Below are 22,069 nucleotides of genomic sequence, written 5' to 3' on the forward strand. Positions count from 1 at the left end.
CATCTTCCATTGTGTCTTTTCTTTGCAGGTGATAGTATTCCTGTCGGAAATGAAATACCCTGAAAGATGAGCGGTTCTTTAGAGCAGCTCCCTCAGCTGAAGGTCACGCAGTAAACCTCCATTGTGCTCTTTTTAAAGACCAGTTATTTCTGTAAAACTGGCAACAGGCATTAGGCTTTTGGGGAAGTATAAAATTGTTGATTACAACCCAGTGAATTTATTTTCTAAAATTAGTGAGTGCTTTTTATAGTTGATCACTTCAAAAGAGGTGGGGTTTTACTACTTGTATCTCTCAATGGCCAAATCCAGCATGGCATCTCAGATCATGGTGTCCTCGGGTAAAGGAAGATTATCCGAGTATTGGTGGAGGGGAGGGTTAGGAGAGGAAAGGAATCGAAAATTAATAAATGTTCCTGGATATTTACGCCGTTATTACATTGTTCTTGCACTAAAATGATTCCATTTAGTGCAATATACCGCTTATGTGCAGTTAATGTGGCAGACACAAGTTTTCTTGATATTTTTAAGCAGCTTTGATGATCCATTCACTTATTTGCATCGGAGGACCACTCAACTGTTGGTGATGTGGCCAGGAATCTCCTGTTTGCATGGCATTACTACATTCTGACAAAGTTAGATCACTATAAACCAGGTGGGGCTGCTTCACCGTCACCTGATGCAGTCGCAAGTGAGAAGTCGGAGATCTTTGAACCTTGCTGGCTGACGTCTGTTTCACAGACTTCTATCAAGTGCTCCTGCAGACCCGACAAATGTGATTTGTGCTGCTGCCACCCTGAGGCCCTCCCTCCGCCTGATTGTGACCTCTCCCAGCCCCTGTACTTGCCTTGCTGGTGGCTGGGGCAGCCCAATATCGGGAGGCCTCAATCGGGCGAGCTGCATTGGGATGCTCGCTTGGTGCCCTGTTGCCCAACAGCCTGATGTTAATGTGACTGGTGCCTCAAAATCGAGGCCCATTCTTTGCTGAGGGTATGGACGGGCTCAGCCTTATGAGTGCAAATTCTGGTACAGGAGCTAAAGAGTCAGTGCAAATTCAACAGAAAGAGAATCAGCAGCAGCCAGAACTTAATATGACGGGAACATTTATACAGTACACTTTAATTTGCTATGTAAGTGCTATATCAATCCTTTGTAGCTTCAGAATCAAGAAATCTGTTTCTTTACATGGTGAATAAGAACCACCCTTCAGTCATTGGTAATGGACCAACCAGGAGTGAGGGTTTTGTTTTGCATAGCAACCTGTGCTACTGCTGTCACTTGACAGGCATGTTCTTCAGTCAACTCTGTTTTTGATAGCATTCTTTTGTTCTTGTCCCCTGAAGAGAGTTATTACTTTACAATCAGCCAAGCAAGCAGGAAGGCTGCAGTTATTTCCTCATCTGTGACATACCAGGAACAGCAGACCAATCAGCAAGACCGGCAAACAAGACTGTGTTTGTTTTCTTAAATCATACCATGGGTACAGTGCGGCCTATTGGCAAGGACTGCAGTTTATGTTCGAGAAAAGGAAAACTACTCTTCACAGTCTCTTGGAGCCTCAGTAAAATCTGCAAGACTGATTTTTAAAGAAGCTTTTTTTTTCTTGCAACTAATGGGAATGTCAGATGACATCAAATTTCTTCAATTAAAAACTGCAGTTTCTGTTGCTTGGAGGCCTGCATCCGAAGCCGGCTTGCTTTAATTTCCTTTGAAAAAAAAAATGAAGCTTGCAGTGCTGGACTTGGGAACCATATTTGCAAAGGTTTTCAAAACTTCTGCTTCTCCTGTTGTCCCTCCAGCTAGTTCCTCAAACAGTGGATCATCAGCCTCTACTTATGGACCATCACTGATCTCAATACCTTCATCTAAAGCAACGCCTTTCACTTCTTCCTTGTTCAATGTCTCTGGAAAAGCCTCCGTACTTTCTGGAACTGCCTCTGCTCCAAGCAGCCCTGCCACTGTCAAAAACAGTAGTGCCTCTCCTCTAGTCTCCGCTACTGGGACTAAATCAGCTGAGCTGAGCGTTGGTGCTCCAAATCAGATGGCAGTCCGACCAGCTCCAAGTTCCAGTCTGGTTAGTTTCAATGCAGTGAAAACCATGCAGGCTCACACCGGATCAAGCAACAGTGTCCCGTCCAGTTCAGGAAGGTCCTCAGTATATGTTGCAGACAGCGTTACATGGAACCTGCCTAACAAGCAACAACCATTCACTTTGCCCGACATCGGTGAGGAGTGGCTCACAGATACTGATTCAGTAGAAAGTAGCAACGAAAAGTAAGGAATTTCAATTCTGTTGGGGAGGGAATTTGGGAAGGTGGGGAGGGAGAGAAGTGTTGTAGATTTGATGTTTAAATGCAGATTTGTTTTCAGAAAGTCTGTAAAGGTTGCTTAACAGCCGCCACGCCTTAAAATAAATCTTGATTTGTTGGATTTGATCCCTGCTGGGAAGTGTTTATTTTTAGACAGCAACAACAACTTGCATTTACGTAGTGCTTTTAATGTAGTAAAATGGCCCAAGGTGCTTCACAGGAGCGTTATCAAATAAATTTGACACTGAGCCACATAAGGAGATATTAGGACATACGACCAAAAGCTTGATCAAAGAGGTAGGTTTTAAGGAGCATCTTAAAGAAGGAGACAGGTAGAGAGGTGGAGAGGTTTCGGGAGTGAATTCCAGAGCTTAAGGCCTAGGCAGCTGAAGGAACAGCCACCAATGGTGAAGCAATGAAAATCAGGAATGCATAAGAAGCTAGAATTAAGAAGAGTGCAGATATCTGGGAGGGTTGTGGGGCTGGTGGAGAATACAGAGATAGGGAGGGATGAGGCCATGGAGGGATTTTAAAATAAGGATGAGCATTTTAAAATCAAGGTGCTGCTTAACCAGGAGCCAATGTAGGTCAGTGTGCATGGGGTTTTGGGAGAATGGAACTTAGTTTGATTTAGGATATGGGCAGCAGGGCTTTGGATGACCTCAAGTTTACAGAGGATAGAATGTGGGAGGCCGATCAGGAGTGCGTTGGAATAGTCAAGTCTAGAAGTAATAAAGGCATGGATGAGGATTTCAGCAGCAGATGAGCTGAGGCAGGAGTGGAGTCGGGCAATGTTATGGAGGTGGAGGTGGCCTTAGTGATGGCATGGATTTGTGGTCGGTCGTTCATATCAGGCTCAAATAGGACACCAAGGTTGTGAACAGTTTGGTTCAGCCTCAAGTCGGTGGCTAGGGAATGGAGTTTATGTTGGGGACAGAATCATAGAATGGTTACAGCACAGATGGAGGCCATTCGGCCCCTCATGTTTGTTCCAGCTCTGTGCAAGAGCCACTCAACTAATTCCACTCCTCCAACTTTTCCCTGCAGTCCTGCAAATAGTTTCTCTTCAGATAATTATTTGATTCCCCTTTGAAAGCCACGAGTGTATTTGCCTCTACCGCACTCTCAGGCAGTGCATTCCAGAACTAATCACTTGCTGCATAAAAAATGTTTTTCCTCATGTCGCCTTTGGTTTTTTTGCCATTCGCCTTAAATTGGTGTCCTCTGATTCTCGACCCTCCCGCCAATGGGAGCAGTTTCTCCCTATTTGCTCTGTACAGACCCCTCATGATTTTGAACACCTCTATCAAATCTCCTCTCAACCTTCTCTTCTCTGAGGAGAACCCCAGCTTCTCCAATCTATTTACATAACTAAATTCCCTCATCGCTGGAACCATTCTTGTAAACCTTTTCTGTGCACTCTGTAATGGCTTCACATCTTTCCTAAAGTGTGATGCCCAAATTTTTTTTAAAATTCATTTATGGGATGTGGGCGTCGCTGGCCAGGCGAGCATTTATTGCCCATCCCTAATTGCCCTTGAGAAGGTGGTGGTGAGCTGCCTTCTTGAACCGCTGCAGTCCATGTGGGGTAGGTATACCCACAGTGCTGTTAGGAAGGGAGTTCCAGGATTTTGACCCAACGACAGTGAAGGAATGGCGATATAGTTCCAAGTCAGGATGGTGTGTGACTTGGAGGGGAACTTGCAGGTGGTGGTGTTCCCATGTATTTGCTGCCTGTGTCCTTCTAGTTGGTAGAGGTCGCGGGTTTGGAAGGTGCTGTCGAAGGAGCCTTGGTGCATTGCTGCAGTGCATCTTGTAGATGGTACGCACTGCTGCCACTGTGCGTCGGTGGTGGAGGAAGTGAATGTTTGTAGATGGGGTGCCAATCAAGCGGGCTGCTTTGTCCTGGATGGTGTCGAGCTTCTTGAGTGTTGTTGGAGCTGCACCCATCCAGGCAAGTGGAGAGTATTCCATCACACTCCTGACTTGTGCCTTGTAGATTGTGGACAGGCTTTGGGGAGTCAGGAGGTGAGTTACTCGCCTCAAGATTCCTAGCCTCTGAAATTGGACACAATACTCCAGTTGAGGCCGAATCAGTGTTTTATAAACGTTCACCATAACCTCCCTGCTTTTGTACTCGATGCCTATATTTCTGAAGCCCAGGATCCTGTGTGCCTTATTAACTGCTTTCTCAACCTGCCCAGCCACCTTTAACCATTTGTGCACATATACCCCCAGGCACCTCTGCTCCTGCACCAACTTTAGAATTGTATCCTTTATTTTATATTGCTTCTCATCGTTTACAATACTTCCAAGTTTTGTGTCATCTGCAAATTTTGAAATTGTGGCCTGCACACCCAAGTCTAGGTCATTAATATAGATCAAGAAAAGCAGTGGTGGTAATATCGATCCCTGGGGAACCCCACCATCTACTTTCCTCCAGTCCGGTAAACAACTGTTCACCACTATTCCCAGTTTCAATGTCTTTTATCTTCCCTGTATTTTGTGGGAGGAAGTTTCTGCTCATCTAGTACTGGATGTCAGACAAGCAGTCTTACAATTTAGAGACAGTGGAGGAGTCGAGAGAAATGGTGGTGAGGTAGAGCTGGGTGTCGCCAGCATACATGTGGAAACTTTTTGCTTTCGGATGCTGTTACTGAGGGGCAGCATGTACATGAGAAATAGGAGTGGGGGCAAGGATAGATCCTGGGGGGACACTGGAATAATGGTGCGTGAGCAGGAAGAGAATCCATTGCAGGTGATACTCCAGCAATGATTAGATAGGTAAGAATGGAACCAGTGAGAGCAGTTCCACTCAGCTGGACGATGGTGGAGAGGCATTGGAGGAGGATGGTATGGCCAACCATGTCAAAGGCTGCAGGTCGAGAAGGATAAGGAGGAATAGTTTACCTTTGTCATAGTCATATAGGATGGCATTTGTGACTTTGATAAGAGCCATTTCAGTACTGTGGCAGGGGCAGGAACCTGATTAGAGCATTCAAACATGAAGTTCCTGGAAAAATGGGCATAGATTTGGAAGACGACCACCCATTGAAGGACTTTGGACATTTTGACATTGAGATCAATACTGTTGTCTTCATTTTCATGGGAGGGGTAGGTAGAAGGTATGTCAGGAAGATAAGGTTGTGTATGTAACAGGTTTAAACAGAAAGACCATTAAAGGACATTCCCTGCCAAGCCAATACCTGAAATGGTTTTAAATGTGAAGGGTTCCAAATTATGCAAGGCGGCAGCAGTAGTATCATCTCCAGTGACATCGCTTCACTATTTTGCTGACATTGCTTTTGCTGCTCCAGAAATTGTGATTTGGTATTTGTGAGGATATGTAAGAATTAACAAATCTTTTATGGCTGCGAAAGGTCCTTCAGGGCTCTCTCTTTATAATTTTGCTTCCACCCCTTTTTTCAGGTTTTGCACCAAATAAGAGGCTGCTGTAAGCCTCCCAGTGCAGAACAAGCTGGCAATACAGTCGAAGATTGTTTCTGCAAACGCTACAGTGTGGAGGTCTAAGCCAGTTAGTTTGCTATTGTTTGTAGTTGTGGAACAGCAGCAGAGGGCAGCCTAAGAGTGAAAATGAAATTGCAGAGAACCTGTCCTTACCTCCTTCACTTGTTTATTGAATGAACCAGAGTTATCTGCCTTTTCAAGGAGCAATTGTGCAGAAGACTCAAAATCAGTAGGGAGACAGGCACCTTGGTATACCATGTCGAGTAGCCAGACATACAAACATACGGGAAGGTAGGAAAACCTTAGCCGGCCCATCAAACCTACCTCATCCCAACATAGTGCAGCTATGTACACCTTTAATTCATCTCCCCCTGCTCTCACGTCACTGGGAGAGGAAAAAAATATATAGAATGCTGTCAGGCAAACCCCCCCACCTGCCAAGACTGAGGCACACATTATTTCGCCACATGAACAAAAACTTAAAATTGCAAGCCCTAACTGGAAGGACATTTACATAGTACCAGGCAATGTTGAAACAATGGGACCCAGTAGTTGCTTCCCCAATACACAGAGGTCGTCAGACCAGTTATAGTCACATGACTAACTGGCTGTTTCAGAGTTTTGAACTGAGAATTTTATATTGGAGAAATCAGAATTTGAACTGAGACAAAGCTGTGTGCTCATGGAGTGAAGATCTTTCCTGAAACTGAAACAAGAATTACAGCCTCTCCTGTCTGCCTGCTTCCATCTCCTTCCCACAGAACTGAATCTTGTGAAACCACGTGAAACTCAAAGAGAGAAAGGTTTCCTACCTGAACAAGGTTTTAAGAAGACTGCTGGGCCCCAACAAAATGCAAGACCATATCTTCAATCAAGGACTACAGTGAGCTCGAGAAACAGTAACAAGATATTGCCTCAAACTGTTCTACTTATCTTTTCTTTTGTTCTTTTCTGTCCCTATTTGCATGTGTGTATCGCGTGTCATGCTAGGTGGGCGCGTCATATATCTGTAGGTGTTCACCGGATTAGAGTTTAAGTTTAAGATTTAATAAATTTCACCTTTCTTCTTTAAACCAAAGAGAGCCTGTCTGTGCTCATTTCTTTGCCTTATAATTGGAAAGTTGTGGACAACAATTCACAAAGGGGGAGCTCAAAACACAGTATGTTTAAAATTAGACCCTATTACAATAAGACCATGTGAAGATAGTAACAGACCCCTAGACACCTTGCTCACCTGGCCGTAACAAGAGCCAATGTAGGGAAAAACTCTGGGAAATTCCTCTGTGACCTCTTAAGGGAGTCAAGCAAGCTCCAGAAGACCATGGTAACTCATGAATTGCACTATTCCTAGCTACCCTGCAACTTAACTTCAATTAGTGAATGAACTTCAATATAGATAAGCATCAGGAGTTACTTTTTGGTAGGATGATTTAGGAGGGCACATTGGAAAATAAGTATCTAAATGGGGTTGATGATCAGAGGGATCTGGGAACACAGATACACAAATCTCTACTAGTGGCAACACAGGTTAATAAGGCCATATAAAAAAAGCAAACAAAGCAAAGGATTAATTTCTAGAGGGATAGAATTTAAAAGCAGAGAGATCAGGATAAACTTGTCTAGAACCTTGGTTAGACCACACATGGAATAGTATGAACAGTTCTGGTCTCCATAATTCAAAAACACAAAGTCAGTTTCCACATGTAAGCTGACAACACCTCACCCCCACTCACTCGTTCTCTCGACTGTGTTTAAATTATCAGACTGCTTGCCCAACATTCAGCACTGGAGGAGCAGAAATTTCCCTGAACTAAATATTGGGAAGCCATTGTTCTTTGGTCTTCACCATAAACTATGCTCCCTAGCCACTGACTCCATCCTTCTCCCTGGCAACTCTCTGAGGCTCAACCAGGCTATTCGGAACCTTGATGCTATATTTGACCCTGCAGTAAGCTTCCAACCACATAACCGCACTAAGACTGCCTATTTCCACCTCCATAATATAGCCTGACTCCACTCTGCCTCAGCTGCTGAAACCCTCATCCATGCCTTTTTTACCTCCAGATTTGTCTAGTCCATGCATTCTTGGCCAACTTCCCACATTCTACCCTAGGCTTGAGGTCATCCAAAACTCTGCTGCGTGTCCTAACTCACACCAAGTCCTGTACACCTGTCACCCCTGTGTTCGCTGATCTACATTTCAGTTAAGCAATGCCTCTATTTTAAAATTCTCACCCTCACCTTCAAATCTTCCATGGCCTCCTCTCTCTTTATCTCTGTAATCTCCTCCAGCCGTACAACCCTCCGAGATCTCTGCATTCCTCCAGTTTTGGCCTCTTGATCATCCCCGATTTTAATCCCTCCACCATTGGTGGTATTTCCTTTGGCTGCCAAGACCCTAAGCTCTGGAACTCCTTCTCTCAACATCTCTTCCTCTCTTTCCTCCTTAAAAAACTATCTCTTTGACCAAACATTTGGTCATCAGCCCCAATATCTCCTTACATGGCTCAGTGCCAAATTTTGTTTGGTAACATTCCTGTGAAACACCTTGGGATGCTTTACTATGTTAAAGATGCTATATAAACGCAAGTTAATGTTGCTGCTGTGGTCTTTCACCTTCCTGAATATGTTATACAGTGGCGACAGTTGAACAGAGTACACAGATGACAAACTGCCACAATCAGGAGTCTAGCAGTGAAGCCATCTGTTGAATGTTTTCCTCATTCAGTGACTCTGCAGAGTTCAGCAGCTCATTTGGCAAAGAAAACTACTGTTCGTCCCAAGACATAAAGTTGATTGGAATAAAAAGTCCTGGTTTATGCTCTACAACTCATAGATGTTTTAAACATAAAAGATATAATTTACATGAAGTATCACAATGGGAAAATGGCTGCCAAGTTGAAAAACGCTTTCAAAGTGTATGAAACCTCAGACTGTTCAGACACCACCATTTGGAAATAAAATTAATTAAAATGGCAAACGAAGCCAATCTTTATATAGTATAACATTTCTTCTCTGAAATGAAATATATAATACCTTGCCATTCAAGGACCCGAAAACTTGAGCTCAGGGTTAAGATTAAAGTTTTCAATATTTAATTGTCTCAGTCCAATTTAAGCTCAGAGTGCAAGTAACTAATTAAAAAAATGTTAATGCAAGAACAGCTCGGTGTAGGTTTTCATTCTGAATCTGAAAGATCTAATTCCTTCTTTTTGGCTTCAATATTTGTTGCCTTTTATTCTATTCACTGTCTATTGTCTCTTAAAGCACTGATAATTTCTTTAGTGTCTTTGCAATTAGAATGAGTGATGTGCTTCACGTTGTAAAATTAAATATGACATTTTGAGAATATGACCAATTTCATTTAGCGATTCAAAGGGGAAAGAATGCCTGAGCTTATTTCGTGAATATTCATCAGGTAGTAGAAACAGAAGATACTCCATGCGTAACTGGAGCATGAATTTTATCCCATGGGTCTCAGCCATTGAGGTCATCACTGCTGTTTACAATCTGTGTACCTTTCATTGCAGTATTAGTATTTATAAGAGATCATTTCTGGGCTTCACACTACCATTGAGGAGCTCAACCACCAGGAGCTCATGTACAAAACTTGGGCTTGCTGCACACGATTTTCCAGCCATTAATTTAAATAGGTGGACAATCATGAGCAGCAGGCCCCCAAGTTTCAACATGCCCTTCAAAGAGGGAGGCTCATACTATGACACTGGTGTACAAGAGGGAATTCTTGTTTTTAGTGCCTGGTCGTAAAGCTTTGCCTGGGTGCAGCGTAGGGAGGTAATTCAAGGGGGGAGAGTGGCGTTGATGGGGGAAAGATCACATGCCCCTGACAGAGCATGCCTACTTTTCCCTCCATTTACATTAATGGATTGACGGGCGAGCTCCATTATGGACACCAAGTCCTTTCCAGTCGATTTTTTTCCTCTGTGCTGCACGCTATTAATGTTTATGCCCAGGTGTTAAAGGCATAAATTTATCTCAAATTATCCAATGCCACCTACATGTCAAGAACAAATACAAAGAAAGGTGTCAATAAGGTGAAGAATGATAATGCTGGGGAATGGAACACTTTCTATTGCTGGCACCCAGGGTTAGCATCAAGCACAGAAAGGTGCAGAGTAAAGTTCACACTAATTTGCCCCATAACATCCCTCAGCTCCGACCTCATTGTTGTAATTCGGGGTATCAGAGTCAATTTAACCTCTTCACTCTTAAGTTCTGAAATGATTCGAAGTGATAACCCTTATTGGTGACAGTAATTATATTTTATTCAGTATAAGTAAGAATTGACACTTGGCAATGCCTGAGCAGAAGTATCAAAGCACAACAGCATTACAATTATGCCCTGGGTAGAAGTGCAGTCTCCATGTAACTACTCCTGGCCATGCCCCAGGTACTGTCTCATCAGTCCATGCCGCATGTAATACCTCTACAATCTCTGTGCTCAGAGCACCCTTTCTTATACTCTTACTCCTCAGCAAAGCCAATGGAGACCGATTTAACTTGATCATTACCTCGCTTTTATTTGAATGGCCCAAATACAAAAGATGTCATGCCAGCCTAAGCCAGGTCAGAGTCTCAGGATCTCTGACTTCCCACACTCAAACTCTTGTTAACTCATAAACAATTTAGTGACAAGCTTGACTAAAGCAAGACAAACATGGTGACCTTGGTACTCACAGAGAGGGTGGTGAGTGCCTGGAACTTGCTGCCCGGGGGAGGTGGTGGAAGCAGGTACGATAACGACGTTTAAGAGGCATCTTGACAAATACATGAATAGGATGGGAATAGAGGGATACGGTCCCCGGAAGTGCAGAAGGTTTTAGTTTAGGCAGGCATCAAGATCGGCGCAGGCTTGGAGGGCCGAATGGCCTGTTCCTGTGCTGTACTGTTCTTTGTTCTTTGTTTTTATTTTGTCTTGGCTCTACTTACATTTGGGTCTGGGATTCTACTAAGGTGTTCAACTTTTGTTATCATACTGTTTTCATGCTCGGTTAGATTTCTGCTGAAGTTTCAAAACCTTCAGGGTCAATTGCACATTTGGTCAATGAAGGCTCAGACCACAATTTCCCATCATGTCACCTCTCAGTCGCTTTTAACCAGGGCATATGACAAGCAGAATGAATGCTTACATTGAATTATATTTTTACAAAGTGTCTCCTGACAATGCAGAGAGATCACAACTAGTGAAGCCTCTAATTTACGATCAGTCAGTCATAGTATTTATGCTAGCTTTTGTTCATTAGCAAGAAAATCCGATGTAGGGAATTCCCAGGATTCTTACATTGTGGCCAATGTGTGACATTTTCTATTTTTCACACCAACTTTCTTGTGGCAATTTTAAATGAGATTGCCCATTTACTGCCAATTAGTGCCCAACTGGAGCATGAATGGAACCATGGCCACCAAAACTGGAATGAGACTGCCAAAAGCAATTACAGCCAGTGGAGGGAGCAGAACTCATCCTTATTAGAAATTTGGAGAATTTCAAGAATTATTTAGTCACAGACTAATTAGTTTACAGTAATTCTATGACAGAAGTGGGGCTTCATGGGTCAATATGCAAAAGCCCCGAAGTGCTGTGGCACAGAATGCAGGCACTTTCCCATCACAATCATGCTAGCTTAGTTGATAGCTGGATTTTGTTCTCAGCCTGATGTCAGGGTCCGTGGCGGGGTTGGGAGGGTGATGGGTGGAGGTGGAGAATGGGAGCGGCAGCAGCTGGTACAGAGCCCGATGATGGGATTGGCGGGCCTGATCTTCCCAGCGGCAGCGAGGCTATGTGGCGGCACCTCTGCCGTTCTGTAACGGGACCTTAATTTAAATATTTAAAATAGCTCTCTGAATAAATTTAAATTTAATTCCCAGCAATTGTACCTTCAGTTTGCAATCTTGAGCTCGTGGTGCGGCACTCACGCGCCTTCACTTTCCTGTCCAGGAGAAACTGGCGCCACCGAGGTAGGGAAGGGATCAATTTTGCATTAATTAGTGTATCGGGGAAAGGGGTCAACTCTACAACATTTAGTGTATGAGGGGGGGAAAGGGGTCAACTTGCGTTATTTAGTGTATCGGGGGAAGGGGTCAACTCTGCATTATTTAGTGTATCGGGGGAAGGGGTCAACTCTGCATTATTTAGTGTATCGGGGGAAGGGGTCAACTCTGCATTATTTAGTGTATCGGGGGAAGGGGTCATCTCTGCATTATTTAGTGTATTGGGGGAAGGGGTCAACTCTGCATTATTTAGTGTATCGGGGGAAGGGGTCAACTCTGCATTATATAGTGTATCGGGGGAAGGGGTCAACTCTGCATTATTTAGTGTGTCGGGGGAAGGGGTCAACTCTGCATTATTTAGTGTATCGGGGGAAGGGGTCAACTCTGCATTATTTAGTGTATGGGGAGGGGTCAGCTCTGCATTATTTAGTGTATGGGGAGGGGTCAGCTCTGCATTATTTAGTGTACGGGAGACGGGTCAACTCTGCATAATTTTTGACTCTGGTCAGGGCTGGCAGCCTTTTACAAATGGTGCAAGCATCTGTTCCTGCATCAGATAATACCCTGAATGGCATCGCCAATGCCACAGCCGTCATGAATTGGGGGGTGGCCGATGTCAATATGTTAAGCGGCTTCCCACTACGTAATTGCAGCGGCGCAGGTCCAATAGTGGGCGGCCGTCATGTTTGGGCTGCGGGACTACAAAATCCTACCCTTTGTGTCTGAATCAGAAGGTTATGGATTCTAAGCCGCACTCCAGTGCTGCATTGTTTGAGGTGCTGTCATTTGACAAGATGTTAAACTGAGGCCCTGACTGGTGGTTCAGGCAGACATTAAAACTCCCAGTGCACTATTTGCAGAAGAGCAATGTGTTTTGCCAGTATCATAGGATAATAGAAAGTTTGAGACAGAAAGAAGCCACTTGGCCCATCGTGACTGTGCCGGCTGAAAAAAAACGAGCCACCCAGTCTAATCCCACTGTCAAGCATTTGGTCCGTAGCCCTGCATGTTACGCCACTTGAGGTGCATATCCAGACACCTTTTAAATGAGATGAGCTCACTGCCTCTACCGCCCATTCAGGCAGTGAGCTACAGAACCCCACTACCCTCGGGGTGTAAAAGTATTTCCTCATCTTCCCTCTAATCCTTCTACCAATCATTTTAAATCTATGCCCCTAGTCACTGACCCCTTTGCTAAGGTAAATAGGCCCTTCCCATCCACTCTGTCCAGGCCCCTCTCAATTTTTAACATCTCAATCAAATTTCCCTCAGCCTCCTCTATTCCAAGGAGAACAACCCCAGCCTATCCAATTTTTCCTCGTAGCTGCAATTTTCCAGTCCTGGCAACATCCTCATAAATCTCCTCTATACCCTCTCTAGTGCAATTACATCCATTCTGTATTGAGGTGATCAAAAATGCACACAGTACTCAAGTTGTGGCCGAACTAAAGTTTTATATAGTTCTAACATAAGCTCCCTACTCTTATATTCTATGCCTCAACTAATAAAGGAAAGGATTCCATATGCCTTCTTAACCACCTTATCGACCTGTCCTGCGACCTTAAGGGATCTGTTAACATATACTCCAAGGTCCCTCACTTCCTCTACACCTCTCAGTATCATATCATTTATTGTGCATTCCTTTTCCTTTTGGACCTCCCCAAATGCATCACCTCACACTTCTCTAGGTTAAATTCCACTTGGTACTTTTCTGCCCACCTGACCAGTCCATTGCTATCTTCCTGCAGTCTCCAGCTATCCTCCTCACTATGAACAACGTGGCCAATCTTTGTGTCGTCTGCAAAAGTCTTAATCATTCCCCTACATTTATGTCCAAGTCATTAATATATACCACAAAAAGCAGGGGACCCAGTACTGAACCCAACGGAACATCACTGGAAACAGCCCTCCAGTCACAAAAACACCTGTCAACAATTAGCCTTTGTTTCCTGCCACTGAGCCAATTAAGTATCCAGTTTGCTACATTCCCATGGATCCCATGGGCTTTTATTTCTTTAACCAGTCTGCATGTGGGACCTTGTCAAAAGCCTTGCTAAAATACATGTAGACACATCAACTGCACTACCCTCATCAATCCCCCTTGTTACTTCCTCAAAAAATGCGATCAAGTTAGTCAGATACAATCTTCCCTTAACAAATGCATGCTGACTAACCTTGATTAACCTGTGCCTTTCTAAATGACAATTTATCCTGTCTCTCAGAATTGAATCCAATAATTTGCCCACTACCGAGGTTAGACTGGCTGGCCTGTAATTATTCAGTCTATCCCTCACTCCCTTTTTAAACAAAGGTACAATGTTAGACGTGCTCCAACCCTCCAGCACCACAGCTGTATCCAGTGAGGATTGGAAATGATAGTCAGACTTTCTGCTATTTCCTCCCTGGCTTCCTTTAACAGCTTGGGGTGCATTCATTTATCACATCCAATACTTCACACTCCTCTTAGCTACAATATCTGCATCGCCCCCCTCTTTTGTGAAGACAGATGCAAAGTATTCATTTAGAACCATACCCAATTCTTCCGACTCCACACATGGGTTACCTTTTTGGTCTATTATGGGCCCTACTCGTTGCATAGTTATCCTCTTACTCTTAATGTATTGATAAAACATCTTTGGGTTCTCCTTGATTTTATTTGCCAATATTCTTTCATTTCCTCTCTTGGTTTTCCTAATTTCCTTTTTGATTTCACCCCTCCACTTTCTATACTCCTCTCAGCTTTCTGTAGTATTGAGTTCTCGGTGTCAGACATAAGCTTTCCTTTTCTGCCTTATCTTACCCTGTAAGCTCCTTGACATCCATGGGGCTCTAGATTTAGCCATCCCACCCTTTCTCTTGTGGGAACATGTTTACTCTGAACCCCTTGAATCTCCCCTTTGAATGCCTCCCACTGCTCTGACACTGATTTACTTTCAAGTAGCTGTTTCCAATCCACTCTTGCTAAATCACTTCTCAGCTTCGTAAAATTGGTCTTTCCCCAATTTAGAACATCAACTCCTGTTCTATCTCTGTCCTTTTCTATAATTATGTTAAAACTAACTGAATTATGACCGCTACCACCAAGATGCTCTCCCACTGCCAGCCCTTCCACCTGCCCAGCTTCATTACTTAAAATCTCTCTTGTTGGGCTTGCTACATACTGGCCAAAAAAGTTCTCCTGAATGCACCTTCAGAATTCTGGTCCCTCCATTCCTTTCATACTAAAACTATCCCAGTTATTATTGGGGTAGTTAAAATGCCATACTATTACTGCCCTACTTTTGTTTTCAATTCCCCTCACAATAAATGATATAATTCTATTAGCTTTCCTAATTACTTGCTGTACCTGCATACTAACCTTTTGCGATTCATGCAGTAGGACGCGCAGATCCCTCTGCAACTCAGAACTCTGCAATCTCTTATAGAGTCGTAGAGTTATGCAGCACAGAAACAGGCCCTTTGGCCCATCGTGTCCATGCCGGCCATCAAGCACCTAACTATTCTAATCCCATTTTCCAGCACTTGGCCCGTAGCCTTGTATGCTATGGCGTTTCAAGTGCTCATCTAAATACTTCTTAAATGTTGTGAGGGTTCCTGCCTCTACCACCTCTTCAAGCAGTGCGTTCCGGTTTCCAACCACCCTCTGAGTGAAAAATTTTTTCCTCAAATCCCGTCTAAACCTCCTGCCCCTTACCTTAAATCTATGCCCCCTGGTTATTGACCCCTCCATAAGGGAAAAAGTTTCTTCCTATCTAACCTATCAATACCCCTCATAATTTTGTATACCTCAATCATGCCCCCCCTCAGCCTTCTCTGCTCTAAGGAAAACAACCCTAACCTTTTCAGTCTCTCTTCATAGTTGACATGCTCCAACCCAGGCAACATCCTGGTGAATCTCCTCTGCACCCTCTCCAGTGGAACTGGTGGAATTGCTAAGCCTTTAAAAATAAAAATGAATGGGGTTACAGTGGTGATGTGATAATAAATGATCTTAATAATTTATATCGAGATTCTCATATTTAGGATTCTATTGCATTGTGTGAGGGGGCTTGTTGACCTGTTGGTGGGTGAGTTATAATGCCTTACTAGCTTAAGATATCTTAAGTTATTAAAAATTAAAACCAAATATGCTATGGCACAGATATAGTTTTGCAGGCTGGCTCCAGGAGAGTAGTGACAGTTGGGGAAGTTGTGACACATTTTGTTGCTGGTTGACTGACTCCCAAAGATAACTCTGTATATTGAACAGTTTTCCAAATCAACAGGATGATAGACATTGGATTTGATTGTAATTTCCATTAAATCCAGCATTGAAATGAGTAAGGGCATTAAATCAGGTGATTTTGTTGTTGATGCGTAACTACAGTACAAAAACTGTTCACAATTTAGCACAGACAATTCTTAATGAAGGCTGGCTGATTTGAGAAATGGACATATTACACTGGTGCCTTAGTGGGTAGTTTCCAGAGCTGACATCCTTGAAATGTCTCCACTTACCTGGATTTGATCCCTCGGCAATAATTTATTCAATGACAGAGTGACAAGTTATATTTCACCACTGATTACTTCAGTGAACGAGGTGATATTTATTTGAAGGTGCTGTAGAATAAGGTAGAATTTACAGTGCAGAAATAGGCCATTTGGTCCAACTGGTCTATGCTGGTATTTATGTTTTACATGAGCCTGCTCCCATCCTACTTCATCTAACCCTATCAGTGTAGCCTTCTAGTCCTTTCTCCCTCATGTACTGATCTAAAATATAGCATAAGTAAAAAACAAAGGATGCTTGAGTTTAAGGACATTTCATTGAGTAGGCTTTTTCCAACTTTAATATTTTATATAGATCATTAGAATAACTTTCAGTACTCATATTTACATGACCTTGCCAAAGTTCTTTCCACCCCAAGAAAACCCTCTTAGTATTTGGTTTCTATCAGGTGTCCAATGCAAATAAGATATATGATCTCGTGCCCACTTCAGCAAGCAGTTTTCTAATTGTACAAGAGTTCTTGGAAATCAGAAATTGTACCAAAGGGAGGGCAGAGGGATGAATGTTACACCTTGTGCAAGAAGGGGATTAGAGAGGCCGGGTAACTGAAGACCAGATTCTTACACCATAATTGATTTGAAGCTAGCATGGAAGGAATAACATCAAAATTTCGCGATGATACCAAATAGGACCATGGAAAATTTGGGAAGGCTAATAAGGGACCATAGGGCCTGAAAGTCATGCCTGATCCAGCGACATGAGCTCAAAACCACAACAGCTGGGGAATTTAAATACAGTTAATTAAATAAAACTGGAATAAAAAGTTATTAACAGTAATGATGAACATGAAACTACTGGATTGTTGTAAAAAACCCATCTGGTTCATTAATGCCCTTTCGGGAAGGTAATCTGCCATCCTTAACTGGCCAGGCCTATATAAGACACTAGACCAACAGCAATGCGATTGGTTCTTAACTGCCCTCTGAAATGGCCTAGCAAACCACTCCGCAGTATTAAACTGCAACAATTAAGTACAATAAGAATAAAACCGGAAACGACAAAGGCACACCCTGCCCAGTTGGCACTGCAAAGTCCCCCTCACTAGCATCTGGGAACTTATTCCTAAATTAGGAGAGCTGTCCCACAGACAAGTCAAGCAACAGCCTGACATACTCACAGAATCATACCTTACAGCCAACGTCCTGGACTCTTCCATCAACATACCTGAGTAAATCCTGTCCCTCCGGCAGAACAGACCCACCAGAGGTGACAGGACAGTGTTATACAGTCAGGAGGGAGTGGCCTTAGGAGTCCTCAACATTGACTCCCGACCCCATGAAGTTTCATGCAATTAAACCAAACATGGGCAAGGAAACCTCATGCTGATTCCACTTACTGCTGTCCCTCAACTGATGAATCAGTAGCCCTACATGTTGAACACCAATTGGAAGAATCTCGCAGGGTAGCAAGGGTAGAGAATGTACTCTGGTGGGGGACTTCAATGTCCATCACCAAGAGTGACTCAGTAGCACCACTACTGACCGAGCTGTCAGATGGAACTGCAGCAGATGGTGAGAGAACCAACACGAGGGAAAACCTACTTGATCTCATTCTCACCAATTTACCTGTCGCAGATGCATTTGTCCATGAAAGTATTGGTAAGAGTGACCATGGAACAGTCCTTGTCTTCACAGCGAGGACACCCTCCATTGTGTATGTGGCACTACTACTGCGCTAAATGGGATAGATTCAGAATAAGTCTAACAGCTTAAAACTGAACATCCATGAGACACTATGGGCCATCAGCAGCAGTAGAATTGTATACCACCACAAACTGTAATCTCATGGCCGAGCATATCCCTCACTCTACCATTACCATCAAGCCAAGGGACTAACCCTTGTTCACTGAGGAGTGTAGAAGAGCATGCCAGGAGCAGCACCAGCATGAAGTGCCAACCTGGTGAAGCTACAACATTGGACTATATGCAAGCTAAACAGTGGAAGCAGCATGCTACAGACAAAGTGAAGCGATCTCAAAACCGATGAATCAGATCAAAGTTTTGCAGTCCTGCCACATCCAGTCGTGAATGTTGGTGAACAAATAAACAAGTAATGGGAGGAAGAGGCTCCAAAACTAACCCCATCCTCAATGATGGCAGAAACCAGCATGTGAGTGCAAAAAACAAGGCTCAAGTGTATACAACCATCTTCAGCCAGAAGTGCTGAGTGGATAAGGAGTGCCTTCTCTTGAAGTCCACAGCATCACAGAAGGTAATTTTCAGTCAATTTGATTCACTCCACGTGATATCAAGAAATGGCTGAAGGCACTGGCTACAGCAAAGGCTATGGGCCCTGACAACATGACACTGGTAGTGTTCCAGAAATAGCTGCACCCTTAGCCAAGCTGTTCCAGTACAGTGACAACACTGGCATCTACCTGACAAAGTGGAAAATTGACCATATATGTCCTGTCCATGAAAGCAGGACAACTCTAAATTGGCCAATTACCGCTCCATCAGTCTATTCTTAATCATCAGCAAAGTGATGGAAGGTGTCGTCGACAGTGCGATCAGGTGGCACTTACTCAGCAATAATCTGGTCGCCGATACTCAGGTTGGGTTCTGCCATGACTGCTTGGCTCCAGATCTCCAAAGTCTTGGCACAAACATGGACAAAGAACTGAATTCCTGAGGTGAGGTGAGAGTGACTGCCCTTGACATCAAGGCAGCATTTGACCGATCGAAGCATCAAGGAGCCCTGGTAAAATTGAAGTCAATGGGAATCGAGGGAGGGAAAACTTTTCACAGGTTGGAGTCACAAAGGAAGGTGGTTGTAGTTGGAGGCCAATCATCTCATTCCCAGTACATCACTGTAGGAGTTCCTCAGGGCAGTGTACTAGGCCCAAACATCTTCAGCTGTTTCACCAATACCCTTCCCTCCATCATAAGGTTAGAGGGGTTGCACCCTGATGATTGCATAGTGTTCAGTTCCATTTGCAAATCCTCAGATAATGAAGCAGTCCATGCCCATATGCAGAAAGACCTGGATCAGGCTTGGGCTGATAAGTGGCAAGTAACAGTCGTGCCACGCAAGCGTCAGGAAATGACCAACTTTTTAAAAATTTGTTCTTGGGATGTGGGCGTCGCTGGCTAGACCAGTATTTATTGCCCAACTCTAATTGCCCTTGAGAAGGTGGCGATGAGCTGCCTTCTTGAACTGCTGCAGTCCATGTGGGGTAGGTACACTTATAGTGCTGTTAGGAAGGGAGTTCCAGGATTTTGGCCCAGCGACAGTGAAGGAATAGCGATATAGTTCCAAGTCAGGATGGTGTGTGGCTTGGAGGGGAACTTGCAGGTGGTGGTGTTCCCATGTATCTGCTGCCTTTGTCCTTCCATGTGGTGGAGGTCGTGGGTTTGGAAGGTGCTGTCGAAGGAGCCTTGGTGCATTGCTACAGTGCATCTTGTAGATGGTACACACGATTGCCACTGTGCGTCGGTGGTGGAGGGAGTGAATGTTTGTAGATGGGGTGCCAGTCAAGTGGGCTGCTTTGTTTATGGTGTCGAGCTTCTTGAGTGTTGTTGGAGCTGCACCCATCCAGGCAAGTGGAGAGTATTCCATCACACTCCTGACTTGTGCCTTGTAGATGGTGGACAGGCTTTGGGGAGACAGGAGGTGAGTTACTCGCCTCAGGATTCCTAGCTTCTGACCTACTCTTGCAGCCACGGTATTTATATAGCTACTTCAGTTCAGTTTCTGGTCAATGATAGTAGCCCCCAGGATATTGATAGTGGGGAATTCTTCAACAAGACAGAGTCTAACAATCTCCTCTTGATTGTGGAATCCCCCCACCATCAACATCCTGAGGGCAGGGGTCACCATTGACCAGAAACTTAACTGGATGAGCTACATAAATACTGTGACTACAAGAGCAGGCCAGAGTTTGGGTATTCTGCGGTGCGTGACTCATCTCTTGACTCCCCAAAGGCTTTCCACCATTTACAAGTCAGGAATGTGATGGAATACACTCCACTTGCCTGAACAAGTGCAGCTCCAACAACATTCATGAAGCTTGACACTATTTAGGACAAAACAGCCTGCTTGATTGGCACTCCATCTACCACGTTAAACTTTCACTCCCTCCACCACCAGCGCACAGTGGCTGCAGTGTGTACCATTTACAAGATGCATTCAAACAACTCATTATGCTTCGTTCAACAGCACCTTCCAAACCCACGACCTTTACTGCTTAGAAGAACAAGGGCAGCAGATTCATTGGAGCACCACCACCTGCAGTTTCCCCTCCAAGTCACACATCATTATGACTTGGAACTGTATCACCGTTCCTTCACTGTTGCTGGGTCAAAATCCTGGAAATCCCTCCCTAACAACACTGTGAGTGTACCTAGACTACATGGACTGCAGTGGTTCAAGAAGGCAGCTCACCACCACCTTCTTATGGTCAATTAGGTATAGGCAATAAATGCTGGCTTTGCCAGCAAAACTTCAGTTGTGTGACTCACGTCTTCCCTCAAGTTAATAGCCTTAGAAACTGCCAAATAAAAGTATTTGTGACATTTGTATTGAGTTAGGAGGAGGACAGGATTCTGAATAAAGCAGGTTTTTAACTCTTTGCATTCTGGTTGAATGGAAGAAACCACATTCAAGCTAATGGTAGACAAAAAAGCCTCATCACATCAGTATAGAAAACAAGAGCAGAAAGGTGATTATGAAAATGGAGAGTGACGTAGTTAATTCTCTGACAGTCCCCTTCACTATCTGCTACTCCACCAATCTTAGTGTCGTCTGCAAACTTGCTAATCAGTCCACCTATACTTTCCTCCAAATCATTAATGTATATCACAAACAACAGTGGTCCCAGCACGGATCCCTGTGGAACACCACTGGTCACACGTCTCCATTTTGAGAAACTCCCTTCTACTGCTACTCTCTGTCTCCTGTTGCCCAGCCAGTTCTTTATCCATCCAGCTAGTACACCTTGGACCCCATGCGCCTTCACTTTCTCCATCAGCCTGCCATGGGGAACCTTATCAAACGCCTTACTGAAGTCCATGTATATGACATCGACAGCCCTTCCCTCATCAATCAACTTTGTCACTTCCTCAAAGAATTCTATTAAGTTGGTAAGACATGACCTTCCCTGCACAAAACCATGTTGCCTATCACTGATAAGCCCATTTTCAAGCTGGAAGGGAGAGAGAGAGAGGGAGAGAGAGAGAGAGCGCGACCCCCAATTAGGGTCTGCACATGTCAGAGTCCAGTTGCTGCAGAGAAAACACCAGCTTTAAACCACAGATGGGGTGGGGCTTTTCACATGACAATCACTCAGTGATTCAAACATAGCAGTTAGCAGTATTTCTTCTTCTTGCTGACAGACCAGGTAGTTCCCTTAAACTTCCTGGGTCTTGATTCTTCCTGGGATATTAGCAGACATCTTGTCTCTCCCCTCACAAGCATTTCAGTGTAGGATACAGTGTTGCAAAGTAGGTGATCATCTTAAGCTGAAAGGATGACTTTGCTGGCATCTTGTCTTTTTAGAAATGTCTTTTAAAAAAAAATAGAAATTCAGATCTCCAGACAGTGGATTAAAGAAAATTATCATTCAACAATACACATTGGCGTAACACTAGGCCATATTAGAGGGTATTAGTAGTTAGCACTTTGTTAGTACTTTGCATCGGTATTCACCGAGGAGAGGGACATGACGGATGTTGAGGTTAGGGAGAGATGTTTGATTACTCTAGGTCAAGTCGGCATAAGGAGGGAGGAAGTGTTGGGT

General features: G+C 43.9%; 1 protein-coding gene across 5 annotated transcripts in view; it reads left to right on the top strand.

The window, feature by feature from the left end:
* Window positions 1-1,274: 1,274 nt before the first annotated feature.
* Window positions 1,275-22,069, top strand: part of LOC137371546 (protein FAM149A-like) — a 140,409-nt gene continuing 119,614 nt past the window's right edge. For 3 of the 5 annotated variants that reach the window (XM_068034357.1, XM_068034384.1, XM_068034366.1), the window contains exon 1: window positions 1,276-2,271. In XM_068034357.1, the coding sequence (XP_067890458.1) occupies window positions 1,718-2,271 (554 nt within the window). In that variant the 5' untranslated portion in view covers window positions 1,276-1,717. Of the gene's footprint in view, window positions 2,272-22,069 lie in introns of all 5 variants that reach the window. The other 2 variants (XM_068034409.1, XM_068034376.1) reach the window with 2 other exon arrangements.

This window comes from Heterodontus francisci, chromosome 1 (assembly GCF_036365525.1).
Source record: "Heterodontus francisci isolate sHetFra1 chromosome 1, sHetFra1.hap1, whole genome shotgun sequence".
NCBI lineage: Eukaryota > Metazoa > Chordata > Chondrichthyes > Heterodontiformes > Heterodontidae > Heterodontus > Heterodontus francisci.